Raw genomic sequence first — 13,887 nt, forward strand, 5'->3', positions numbered from 1 at the left:
ATTATTTTGAACTTACACTGCCATAAGCTGACAAGAATATTACAGTTCATGAAAATATTTAAAAAACAATTATAATAGCGAGTATCATAGCTATTAAAACAACGAAATGACATGTTCCTTCGCACAGCTAGTAGCTTTCTCTATACGCAAACTAGGGAGTAACATATAATCCATCATGTGACGTAAACAATACGGAACGACTCACCTCCTACAGTACCCGACAAAACATGAAAGTGTATTAAGTTATACTTGCTGGTGTCAATAGGCTCTTCAGACTCCATCTCATCTTCCCCATCCCCCTCATGTCCTTCCACGTCCCCTGTCACTCCCGAAACGTCCTCCTGGTCGTTTATTGGTATGGCCTCCTTATCTTCTTTCACTGTAATCGGTCCTTCTTTCATTGTAACAGCTTCTATCTCTTCTTTCACTTTAAAATCCTCCTCTTTCAATGTGATACAGATAGCCTGTTCTTCGTTTTTTATTCTGAAAGCTTCTTCTTTCACTGTGATATCCTCCCGTTTCACTGCAAATGGTTCTTCCTCTTCTTTAAAAGAAATCGTCTCCATCTCCTTTCCCTCTTTCACTACAAACGTTTTTTGTGATCTTTCACTATAACATCCTCATGTGACGTCCTCCTTTCAAATAATGAATGTATTTCGCTGCTTCCACTGTGATATAATTATCTTATTTTTTAATGAAAATATTCAGCCCCAAATCGTCTTTCTCCTTCCAGCAGCTCAAGCTCAATCATTTTTACTAGCTACCTTGTTAGCATTAGCAAATGTTTAAGGTTGAGGATTAATCTTATAAAATATATTTACAATTATCAATCAACTAATGTCTAAAATAAATAAGCGTTAAGTAAACATAAATGTTACAAAATAAACAGATTCACACACACCAAAATGGTCAAATTAGCTTTAATGTTTATATTGGTGGTTGGTTAGCAAGCTATTGAAGTTGCCGTTTCCACAGCAGAGTTGTTTTTGAAGAAACGTCCCGTCCACTAAATAATACGTCATTTCATCTTCTCCCATAAAATTATGGCGGGCGAGAAAAAAAAACATGCACGCTGCTTGATGCCGTCGCCACCTACATTACTGGACTATTAATAGCTTACATTATAAAGGTTTAAACAACGAAATTATTATACATCAATGCCATTGTATACAACTACATTAATTCTTCCGAGCCCTTATTATCCAGAAAATAAAAGCGCCTCAGCTACTTCCGTCAATCACGCCCCAACCACAAAATCCCTTTTAACCCATTCCAATCAGAGTTGTCACATGTCAAAGACAGTATACTGCCCACTCACCCGCGGACTCCACAAAAATCCTGCCCAAACTCTATTTTTTCAATACAACCATAGGACTATGTAAACTGACCCGCCCAAGCAATATTTTGCCTGCACACTGTCATTAATAATAACCAAATCCCCGGGAAACCGTCCCAGTCCACAATCGATAATCCTACATACCAAATTGATATAGCATTCTTATAAAGTTACTATTCATTTGAGCTTAAGAAATGGTGCAAATGAATTTGTCAGAATGGAAATATTGCACCATAAAGCATGTAAACGTAAGACAACTATGCCACAAATGTGAGTTGTCCAGAGCAGATACATTTTTCTTCCTTAAAACGTGTTTGAACTGTAGGGTAAGGACTCCACCTAAACGAGCCACTTGGGGGCGCTATCACACTAAACGTTGCCTGAAGGGACGAGGGAAGCAGCCTGGAGCTTCTGCCCTGCTTCATGCTAGCAGTGGGTGTTATTGTTTTGGGGTGGGGGGCTTTGTTTTAAACACCTACAGGATTAAAGACCTCCATATCTGATGGACCATTTGGAGATAACAGAAGGTTTTGTCGTCGTCACTTCACGGTACCAAATGTATTTGGACAATAACCTTCAAACAGGCCAAACAGTTAGGCACGCGTAGATGTGTTATAGGCAACCATACTCAAGAATACAACAGCAGAACTTCAGACAGCACGCTGTGACCTGTGCTCACTGCCTAGCACTGTGCAGTTTGATTGGCATTCCCCAGAGAACACCAGAATTGGCAGGTCTGCCATTGGCCTCCCCCGTTTTCTTCACACAGGTGAGAGCAGGTTCACACTGAGCACATGTTACAGACATAAGAGAGTCTGGAGACCCTACGGTGAACGTTATGCTGCCTGCAACATCATCCAGCATGCCCGGTTTGGCGGTGGGTCAGTGATGGTCTGGGGAGGCATATCCTTGGAGAGTCGCTCAGACCTCCACATGCCAGCCAACGGTATCCTGACTGCTGTTAGGTACCTGGATGAAGTCCTCAGACCCACTGTCCGACCTTACGCTGGTGCAGTGGGCCCTGGGTTCCTCCTGGTCCAGGACAATGCCGGCCTCTTGTGGCCAGAGTGTGTAGGTAGTCCCCCAGACCTGAATCCAATTGAGAACCTCTGGGATGTTATGTATGGGTCTATCCGACTCCGCCAAGTAGCTCCACAGACTGTCCAGGAGCTCACTGATGCCCTGATCCAGGTCTGGGAGGAGATCCCCCAGGACACCACCCACCGTCTCATCAGGAGCATGCCCAGACGTTGTCAGGAGTGCATAAAGGCACGTGGGGGTCAAACACACTAGTGAGTCACATTGAGTTGCTGTAAAGAAATTCACAAGTTGGAGCAGCCTGTGATTTCAATTGTTTACTTGTTTACTTATTAGATTTTTGGTGTGAGTACTTCCTTCATCGAGACCCGATGTGTGATTTAAGTGTTCCCTTAATTTATTTTTAGTCACTGACCTGTGACCAATATACTCAAAATTACTCACTGACCTGTGACCAATATACTCAACATTACTCACTGACCTGTGACCAATATACTCAACATTACTCACTGACCTGTGACCAATATACTCAACATTACTCACTGACCTGTGACCAATATACTCAACATTACTCACTGACCTGTGACCAATATACTAAACATTACTCACTGACCTGTGACCAATATACTAAACATTACTCACTGACCTGTGACCAATATACTCAACATTACTCACTGACCTGTGACCAATATACTAAACATTACTCACTGACCTGTGACCAATATACTCAACATTACTCACTGACCTGTGACCTATATACTCAACATTACTCACTGACCTGTGACCAATATACTCAACATTACTCACTGACCTGTGACCAATATACTCAACATTACTCACTGACCTGTGACCAATATACTCAACATTACTCACTGACCTGTGACCAATATACTCAACATTACTCACTGACCTGTGACCTATATACTCAACATTACTCGTGTACTTGACTCATTTGTTAATCTGTTCAAATACCTGTAAACCCTTGAAGTGGGGGACTATGTACAAAACGTGCTGTAATTGTTTTTAATGGTACATCCGATGTGGATGAATACAGCATCAAATTACTGTGCATTTCAAATAGTCACTGTATCATATTACATTTGGAATACAAAAGCCACAATAAGCCAAGAGAAAGTTTATATGTTTTACCAACACTTCATCATATCCTTCAAGTTTTTATCATCTTTTTCTGATGAGGTCTCTAAATGACAGGACTCTGCAAAACCTCTAAGCCACAGGTGTCGAACCGGTTCCACAAAGGGCCGAGTGACTGCAGGTTTTTGGTTTTTCCTATAAATTGGTTCCTAGTTCACACCTAAACAACCAGGTGAGGGTAGAAACTAACCAATCAGTGACCTAATTAACCAATCAAGTACAAGGAGAGAGCAAAAACCTGCAGACACTCGGCCCTCCGTGGAACCGGTTTGACACCTCTGCTCTAAGCCCTGAGAATGTTAATGACTTCCAAATGAAAAAAACGCATTTCATCTTTAGTCTACACCTGCTGTAAACCAAGCATGTGGCACAAACATTTCATTGTATGTAGTACCTTGCCCCAAATTTATTAAAGCCGATTCCAGTTGTGCAATACCTGCCAGCTTCAGAACAACTGAAGAAGAACCGGCAACTCAGTGAAAAACTAGCTCACCTGGCATTAGTGATCTTTTGGTCTGAAAGTCTGATTTCTAGAATGTTGGCAGAATTTCTGACTTGGAATCACAATGTATCCCAGTTGGAGTTTCTTCAAAACGCTGAAGTAACATGTGGGATATCTGCGCTCCAGAGTGTATTTAAGGCAACAACAGAAAAAGGCCTGTCCCATTCACGTTCCTGGCCTTCGCTCACAACCACACCTGGACCGTCTGGTAAGACCTGCCTGTCCTTAAAGGAGCCGAGGAGACGACTGGAGTAAATAATGAATCATTCTATTAACTGATCAATTGAACGGCTTCTGTATAGCCGGGCCAGAACACACACCTGGAAAAGAGACATATCTCTTTTCCAGAGATATGTCCAGGGGTCAGCTTGGTCCAGGGGTCAGTGTGGTCCAGGGGTCAGCTTGGTCCAGGGGTCAGCGTGGTCCAGGGGTCAAAGCCACTGCCTCTGGTGCACATGTACTGCTGCAGTATGGGTCTGAATATGGCCCAATGCCCTTTCAGCAAAAACACATTCTTACCCAATTATTTCTTCTCTTCTCTCTATTCCTATCAATAAAGTATAAAAACCAAAACATATATATACAAAATTGTTATATTTTAAAAAGACATTTCATTAGACTATTCCCTTTACAAAAACACATCATAAAATACTCTTCTCTCCTGGACATAATCTCCTGGAGGATAATCTCCCAGAGTGAATGCTTAGGCTTTAGCTCATTGGACTAACAACATAGCCTTGCAGGGGACCCAGGATTCAGTCCCTGGCAATCAGTTAGATGTGTAAGGCTGAGTTTTAAAAGTTTATCTCCTATGTTTAGGCATGAAGAGAGCTTGACTGACCAAGTGGGCCAGTTTTGGGTTCAAGCGAAGGTGTGAAGCGTCCTGAGGAGAAAGTTGGCTAACACTGGTGAAAGGTTCTGGAAACCCAAACAGCTCATCTGTGATGTAGTAGACACTGGTTCTGGAAACCCAAACAGTTCATCAGTTATGTAGTAGACTCTCTGGTTTCGGATACCCAAACAGCTCAAAGTCCGGCTCGTACAGACTATACAACTTCCTCCTTAGCTCTTCTGGAACCTCCGCGAACCAATCCTGTTCCCAGCTGGTGGACGTGCGGTTCCGGTTGCTAGGCGGGAAGTCGATCTGGTCTTCCAGACCAAGGATCCGGAGCAGCTGATCAGAGTCGGCTTCCAGGTTTTCCAGAGTGCCGATGAAGTCATACTGGATCTGACAGGGATGGCACAATCTATACACCTGGGGGAGGGGGGGGGGGTTAACTGGGATGTAGTTTAACACACACACACACACACACACACATAAACACAAACACCCACACATATACATACGTACACACGCACATTCATACACATACATACAGTATCTGACAAAAGTGAGTACACCCCTCACAGTTTTGTAAATATTTGATTGTCTGTTCATGTGACAACACTGAAGAAATTCCACTTTGCTACAATGTAAAGTAGTGAGTGTACAGCTTGTATAACAGTGTAAATTTGCTGTCCTCAAAATAACTCAACACACAGCCATTATTGTCCAAACCGCTGGCAACTAAAGTGAGTACACCCCTAAGTGAAAATGTCCGTTTAGGTCTGGAGACATGCTTGGCCAGTCCATCACCTTTACCGTCAGCTTCTTTAGCAAGGCAGTGGTCGTCATGGAGGTGTGTTTGTGGTCGTTATCATGTTGGAATACTGCCCTGCGGTCCAGTCTCCGAAGGGAGAGGGATCCTGCTCTGCTTCAGTATGTCATAGTACATGTGGCATTCATGGTTCCATCAATGAACTGTAGTTGCCCAGTGCTGGCAGCACTCATGCAGCCCCAGACCATGACACTCCCACCACCACGCTTGACTGTAGGCAAGACACACTTGTCTTTGTACTCCTCACCTGGTTGCCGCCACACACGCTTGACACCATCTGAACCAAATAAGTTTGTCTTGGTCTCATCAGACCAGAGGAAATGGTTCCAGTAATCCATGTCCTTAGTCTGCTTGTCTTTCTTGTGCATCATCTTCAGAAGAGGCTTCCTTCTGGGACGACAGGCTGACCCCCCACCCTTCAACCTATGCTGCAATGCTGGCAGCACTCATACGTCTATTTCCTCTGGATATGACAACCTCTGGATATGACGCTGAGCATGTGCACACAACTTTTTTGGTCGACAATGGCGAGGCCTGTTCTGGGTGGAACCTGTCCTGTTAAGCTCAGTTTCAGGGTCTTGGCAATCTTCTTATAGCCTAGGCCGTCTTTATGTAGAGAAACAATAATTTTTTTCTGATCCTCAGAGAGTTCTTTGCCATGAGGTGCCATGTTGAACTTCCAGTGACCAGTATGAGGGAGTGTGAGAGCGATGACATTAATGGGCGTGTGTTGAGTTATTTTGAGGGGACAGCAAATGTACACTGTTATAAATATACAAGCGGTTTGTCACTACTTTACATTGTAGCAAAGTGTCATTTCTTCAGTGTTGTCACGTGAAAAGATATAATCAATTATTTACAAAAATGTGAGGGGTGTACTCACTTCTGTGAGATACTGTGCATACACAAGCATGCACACACACACACACCTGCCGCCAGTGTTCGTTGAATGGCTGTTTCTGCTCCGTCTCTGGGTCCAGGAGATACTTCACAAACTCGGAGAACGAGGGGCGGATCCCCTCAGTAAACGCCTCCGCCGCCGATTCCGGAACCCTGTATGAACCGTTCCCCTTCCCGTCCCCGTTCCCATAACGACGCAACATCACGGAGCCAAACTGGCGGTAGAAGTCTTCGTTGGGCTGCTGGAACTTGTTGCGAAACGCGGAGATCAGACGGACGAAAGGGTCGCGGACAAACAGGAACTTGGTGTAACTCTGCAGCTTCACCCTCATCAGGTGACGAGACAGACGTCCATACCGACGCCAGAACTTCAGGGAGGGAGGTGGGGGAGTGACCCCGGGGGAGGGAGGGAGGTGGGGGAGTGACCCGGGGGAGGGAGGTGGGGGAAGGGAGGGAGACAGGGACCCGGGGGAAGTTGGATGAGGTAATTTTCAGCAGTCAATCGTCTTTTACACACACAAACAGATGTACCAACCTTGGAGAAGGTGAGGTGCAGGGAGGAATTGTGTATGAGGTCAGAGGGCACGGCCTGGGGGTTGCGGTAGGGCTGCCCATCAGGAGTGAGAAGACCCTCAGACAGAACCACCATCACTCGCTTCCAGTTGGTACAGGCCACCTGGGGAGGAGATGGGGAAGAAGACAAAAAGAAAAAGAAGGGGAGACGAAGAGTAGGAGGGGTAGAAGAGCAACATGTCTTTCACAGGAATTATAATTTTTTGTCAAAAGGGTAGTTATACACATGCACACACACACCTTGGGAACGTAGCAGTAAATTATCTCATGTCTGTCATCTACTATCAGGTGGTCTAGTTCTCGATTCGGAATCTGGTCAAACGTCCGGAATTTTCCTGGGAAATCTATCGTTCCATTAGCGGAACAAACATCAGTAATCCGCCTCCTTCTCTCCTCCTGCCTCCTCCATTCCACCTCTGTCTTCTCCACCTGCTTCATTTTCTCCTCCTCCCTTTTCTCCTCCTCTCCCCTCCTCTGCCCCCTTCTCTCCTCATGGTCGGAGGGGTTTGTTCCCTGCCGGAGGGGGCGCTCTTCCCCTGTTCGTCCGGGGGTTCCCGTCCTCCGCTCTCCCGGCCGGTTGTGGGGTGGGTGTTTGGAGGGTGGAGGGGGGAGAGGCAGGGTGGGGTGGGGGTGGGGGTCGTGGGGGTAAAGGTGCAGCGCCCCAACGTCGTCCCAGTAGATGATGATGAGCAGGATCATTAGAACGGTCCCCAGCAGGAACGCCAGACGGAAGCACCGCGATGTTCCCATGGTTACCACAACAGAGCAGATCGGACCGACTGACGGGAGTGGGTTATCTCAGCTCCATGACCCTAGGGTCACTACGGGAAACCCTTACTGGTTGCCATTGACGATGTCACCTAAGAGAAGAGAGAGTTAAATAAAATTGTATATTAATTTGTATCAAATAGATTTCCTTCCAGAAAATTATCATGAACCATGTTACCATTTTTTATATATTTCTGTGAACTACATAACCCTATTGTGGTGTATTTGAACAGGCACTCTGTGTTCTATTAAGTTAGACTGTTCTTGATGCTTATGCCTGTTGGTGGTTCTGGGTGTGTCTGATGGAAGACCAAGATGCTAAATCTTCAGCCTCGATTTTAACAGTTAGTCTTATAACACGTTATAAGGTACATCCACCCTCCACTCGAGTAACATTACAATAAGTCAAACATAACAGCCATTATGGGTGTATATCCGTCAAATAAAGACTCCTGCTAGGATAAGCTGGCTGATTGTCTTATCCTTCTCAGGAGTCTGATAATTACATTTCAGTTATTTAGAAGACGCTCTTATCCAGAGTTCATTACGGGAGAAATTAGGGTTTAGTACCCCTCTGAAGTCGTAATAACAGTTTTACGTTGTCAGCTATTGCTGTGCCAATACGATTTAATGTAAAATCGCGATTCTTTTTTTCACAATATTGGACCGACATTCAGATCTCTAGAATCGATGTTTATTTGATGGCGCCAAAGCGCCCACGACTTCTTACGTTAGTCGTGATAACGTGATAGACAAGCACTTCAGCTGTGGAGCTCTAATGGTTACTTCCTCAGTCTTGTAATGGAAAGCGTTGCAGTAGCTGAGTAGCCGGTTGGTTGTTTTCTTGCGTTTCCTCTGATTTCATTCAAATATGGAAAATGCATTGCTAACTAGACAACTAATTGTCCGGTCTGTTTCGTCCGTCAGACTAAAATAAAGTTGTCTGCCCACAAATATTTCGCTTGTGCAGCAGCAAGCTGTCACTTTCACTAGCTAGCCAAGTATCAGTAATGTTGTGCTTCGCTGACGACGTTAATTGTCACTTGATTGCGATGATGTCCTGCCAAAAGATGTACGCCACATACTTCTCCTTATCATTTTTAAAAACTCGTAGGCCTATGTCTTGAGATTGGCCCTGTGTTTACTTTATTATGATCACATTAGCTGTACGGGCCTATTTTGATTGCTGGCTCAATCTCGTAGCAATATATCGTGTTACGCAAAATTAGACGTTTGTTCTTTCTATTGATTGTAAATGGGAGAAAACTAATATTATTCCAAGATACAATAATGTATTGACAAATTAAAGAAGAGTACATGCTCTTTAAAACAAAATTAACTTGTAATTGTTTTATATTTTGTATATATTTAGAGAATCTTCAGTAATCACCAGCAGCATAGAATTATATTGTGGTCTAAAGGGTTACATTTAAGTTCTACGTCATTTCAAATTGAGGGGCTCTTTTTCTATAAGGGTTTACCCATGGGGATTAGCTAAAGATTGTCCTTTCAAGCATCTAGCCTAATATTATTTGAGATTTTCTTTAGTACTTCAGTAAGTGTCGTGATTCAGTTGTGATATTGTGATGAATCGGGATGTATTGAGGCGTATCAAGGCACTTGCCAATACCCACCCCTATTGTCATCTCTGAGATTTGAACCAGCAATCTTTTGGTGAACTGGCCCAAATATCCTAACTACTAAAATCATCCTCTATGGCCCTGAAACTGAACTCAGGACCTCCAGGCCAGTTCCACTCCGTGTTTCCGTTACAACCCTCTTATCAGGGACCTATTTAGACCTGGGACACCCACTGGGTAAAAATGAATGGAGCTTCAGGCTCCTCACCTCGTAGGGTAAGAGCTGAATACCCCTGCTCTCTACACACTCAGAAATAGGAGTACCGCTGTCTACTTAAAAGGGTACAAATGCTTGTCACTGGGAGGGGTACCTTTTTGAGAGACAACTGTGTACCCTTTCTTTTGTTTTAATTCACTTTGTACCATTTCTGTTAGTCAAAAGGTGCTCTTCTGTCCCCATTAAGACAAATTGTACATTTGAGGGAACATTCTTCAAATGTGTACCTACGAGTACAGAACTGTTCTTTTTTCATACCTACATTTTTGAGTGTGTATGGGATTTTTCAAATGGTATGTTTGGGTACAAGTTTAAAGTGATTTCATTAAGTGTTCCTTTTTTAATTCTTGTCTTGGCCACAAATACCAGTATAGGACAAGACCAAGATCAACATTTTTCAACCACAACCCCAAAACCCTTAGCCCTAAAACTCTTACGTTGGTAGCCTTTTTTCAAAACAGGGACAAGTGTCCTGATTTACTGTATAACCACAGTTTTGGGCAATTTTTGTCCTCGTTTATATAGTGGAACCGGTTCACAAACACGCCACACACAAGAAGTGAGTCTGCCAGTGAGGCTGCCAGTGAGGCTGCCAGTGAGGCTGCCAGTGAGGCAGTGGATTCATGTGTTTGTCAGACGTCTGTGTGGGAAGAGGGCAGCGCTGGTGAAGATGAAGGTGTGAGACTTACAGACGGCTGTGAAGAAACATGAACTCCACCATCCCTCTACGGCCTCTACCTCCAGTTCCCTCTGTTTTGCAGTAATGCAGAAACACCAGAAATAGTACTCTTGTAATTATTATTACATATATTATTACATATACATATATGAATTATAGCTCCTTACAAAGCATGTGATCTGTTATAGGACCTAAATGTATTTACATTTAAAAAAATTATTATCAAAGCTAAAATGTTGATCCAAATATCCATCGTGGTTATCTGGTTGCTTGTGAGCTTTTGGAACTGTCCGTGGAGTTTCTGGGGGGGAGTTTAGACAAGTCTTGACAGGTATTTTCTGGTGCATTTTGGCAAAATAAATCTATACATTATAGGCCAATTATGCCGAGACACAGGTCTGGAAAACACCTCACACTGCTTTCCAAATCAATGACCCAATATCAACAGTCAGGCATGGCCGTGGTAGTGTGACATCACTGACTCCATATCAACCGTTAAGCATGGCCATGGTAGTGTGACATCACTGACTCCATATCAACCGTTAAGCATGGCCATGGTGGTGTGACATCACTGACTCCATATCAACCGTTAGGCATGACCATGGTGGTGTGACATCACTGACTCCATATCAACCGTTAAGCATGGCCATGGTAGTGTGACATCACTGACTCCATATCAACAGTCAAGCATGGCCATGGTAGTGTGACATCACTGACTCCATATCAACCGTTAAGCATGGCCATGGTAGTGTGACATCACTGACTCCATATCAACCGTTAAGCATGGCCATGGTGGTGTGACATCACTGACTCCATATCAACCGTTAAGCATGGCCATGGTGGTGTGACATCACTGACTCCATATCAACCGTTAAGCATGACCATGGTAGTGTGACATCACTGACCCCATATCAACCGTTAAGCATGGCCATGGTGGTGTGACATCACTGACTCCATATCAACCGTTAGGCATGACCATGGTGGTGTGACACCACTGACTCCATATCAACTGTCAAGCATGGCCATGGTAGTGTGACACCACTGACTCCATATCAACTGTCAAGCATGGCCATGGTAGTGTGAAGTTTTGAGAATGTTTTGCTGCCTCACAACCTTGCCATCATTTAAGGAACTATGAATCCTGGGTCAGGCAGCAAGACTATAAACCAAAATACACAAACACACTGGAATGGCTGAAAAGCAAAACATGTAATAAATCTGAATGGCATAATCAATGTTCAGCAAGTGTCAGAAGCTCTTGGTTTTAAAGGCTATAGCCTACCTTGCATTTTGAAGTATTGTTTTGATAATTTTTATCCCAATTCCACTATTAATTGTCAGAATAATCTATACATAGAAAACTTGATTACCAAAATAATAATTAGTGGCAGCCCTAAAATATATTGAAATCATAATTAGTGAGAGCCCTAAAATATATTGAAATCATAATTAGTGAGAGCCCTAAAATATATTGAAATCATAATTAGTGACAGCCCTAAAATATATTGAAATCATAATTAGTGAGAGCCCTAAAATATATTGAAATTGGCTAACAAAACAGTATATTGAAATTGACCAATTGAAATGGACTAATAATTGACTAATCAGGTTTTCTGAATTGAAATATAAACAACAGGTCTACCTTTATAATACATCAATTCAAAACACTTTTTTGTTAATGCTTTGAATTGAGTTAAAACCTATGATGTAATTTAATGTCTTAAGTTTGGAGACGTTTTAGAAGGTGGTGGGACAGTAATTTACACCACGCCAGTAAAATACACCATGAATATGTCGACATTTTACAGCTCTTCAGAGGTAGTTTTCCATAGGCAACGGAAATATTGACAGCCTGACAGACTGAGACAAACAATAATATGCTCTTTACCAAACCAGGCTGCCTCCAAACTCTTTACTAAATATCGGAAACAGGCTTACTGCACTAAAAACTCAACTCCCTAGATCCAAACAGAATATACTGGAAATATGTCAACCCATGTATATTATATACTGACCACTTATATACCACTATCGTAAATTATCCCAACCCATTGTAATCCAATATAATTGTGCCGACTTTCCATAATATCTTTGTATTCTGTTCCTGTAGGTTCTCTAATCTACAATTAAAATCAACATTACACCAAGTAAAATAGTGTGTAAACGTACGTCATCTGACAGACTCACCCGTTTTGTTCCAAACCAACCCTACTAAAATAATTATTCACCTCTCTGAACACACGCACACTTTTTGTCTCCACTAACAACATTAATTTATACCGCAGACAGAGTACAGATCCCGCACTACACAACGTGACCCATTCACAGGCCCGCACTAGTTCATCTCCCTAGCGCAAGCACTCCCTCCCTCTCTTCAGGCGATTCCGTCTCTTCACCTCTCTCTCTTTCCATTGCAGTTTCCTGCGGTCATATGCGGGCTATCCAGCAAAGATGCAGCCCGCTCCCACGTCCAACTGTACACGTATCTTTTCTCTTGGTTGAGATCACTGTGTTCCCCAATCTTACTTAATTATTTTTTATAAATCCCTTCTCAAAATAAGATTCTTCTCAAATAACGCAAACCACCCCATGCCACTAATAGCTGTCAAGACGCATCGGTTAACTGTTAACTATATACATCGCCTACCATCAGCTGTTGGTCGGTTCATTACCGGAAAGGAGCGGGGAGCTGCCACGCCGCGAAAAGAACAACACGTTCTATTGTAATTTGTTTAAAAGTATATTATTTTGCCTGCCTAACTATATTTTTTCGATTACCTCTTTGTTTGCCCCCATGGTCACGCGGTGACTAACTGGCCCCTGGAGCTCGGTAAAGGGTGTCGCGTCTTGTTGGTCGGTGGATGAGACCGGGATGTGAAACGGAAAGCGCCACCGCAGTAGGGCAGTACACAAAGCAGCCGGACGGAACCACAAAGACGAATGAGTTTGTCACAAATCAACGCGATACTTACCATTATCTCGGCCATCATTCTACAGATCTAAGACCAGTATACGGACCAAAGCAGTCGTATACTTATAAGTTAGAAGATATATAAAACTGACCTCAAAGCAGTCTTTGGGATGCTTCTGTGTCTTGTCCTCGCTCGTCGACTCCTCTTAAATCCCATTGGAGGAAAACATATAGGCGGGCCCTCGGTGGCATTTCCATCCAGTAATGTTTGAGAGAGAAAGGAAAAGAAGACAGAAGAGGACGCCAGGAGTATGAAATTGAGATCTTCCCACAGTTGGATGTACATTTACATCAGGCTACATTTACAAAGGCAGCTCAATTCCGATCTATTTTTCACCAAGCTGAGGTTACTGGCCAGACGTCCAATTAGTGAAAAACATTTTTGAATCGGGCTGCCTGCTTTTACTCGTGGAATAATACGTATTAGAACCTAAAATGTCTAATATTATA

At 43.2% G+C, this 13,887-nt stretch overlaps 1 protein-coding gene across 1 annotated transcript; it reads right to left on the reverse strand.

Moving 5' to 3' along the window:
- Positions 1-4,608: 4,608 nt before the first annotated feature.
- Positions 4,609-13,401, reverse strand: LOC105006305 (carbohydrate sulfotransferase 12). Its single transcript, XM_013131578.4, has 5 exons — positions 13,245-13,401; positions 7,403-8,022; positions 7,125-7,265; positions 6,619-6,957; positions 4,609-5,286 (listed from the first exon to the last, which is right to left on the reverse strand). The coding sequence occupies exons 2-5, from the start codon at positions 7,910-7,912 to the stop codon at positions 5,014-5,016; spliced, it is 1,263 nt and encodes a 420-aa protein (XP_012987032.3). The 5' UTR covers positions 7,913-8,022; positions 13,245-13,401; the 3' UTR covers positions 4,609-5,013.
- Between the last annotated feature and the right edge of the window lie 486 nt (positions 13,402-13,887).

This window comes from Esox lucius, chromosome 9 (assembly GCF_011004845.1).
Source record: "Esox lucius isolate fEsoLuc1 chromosome 9, fEsoLuc1.pri, whole genome shotgun sequence".
NCBI lineage: Eukaryota > Metazoa > Chordata > Actinopteri > Esociformes > Esocidae > Esox > Esox lucius.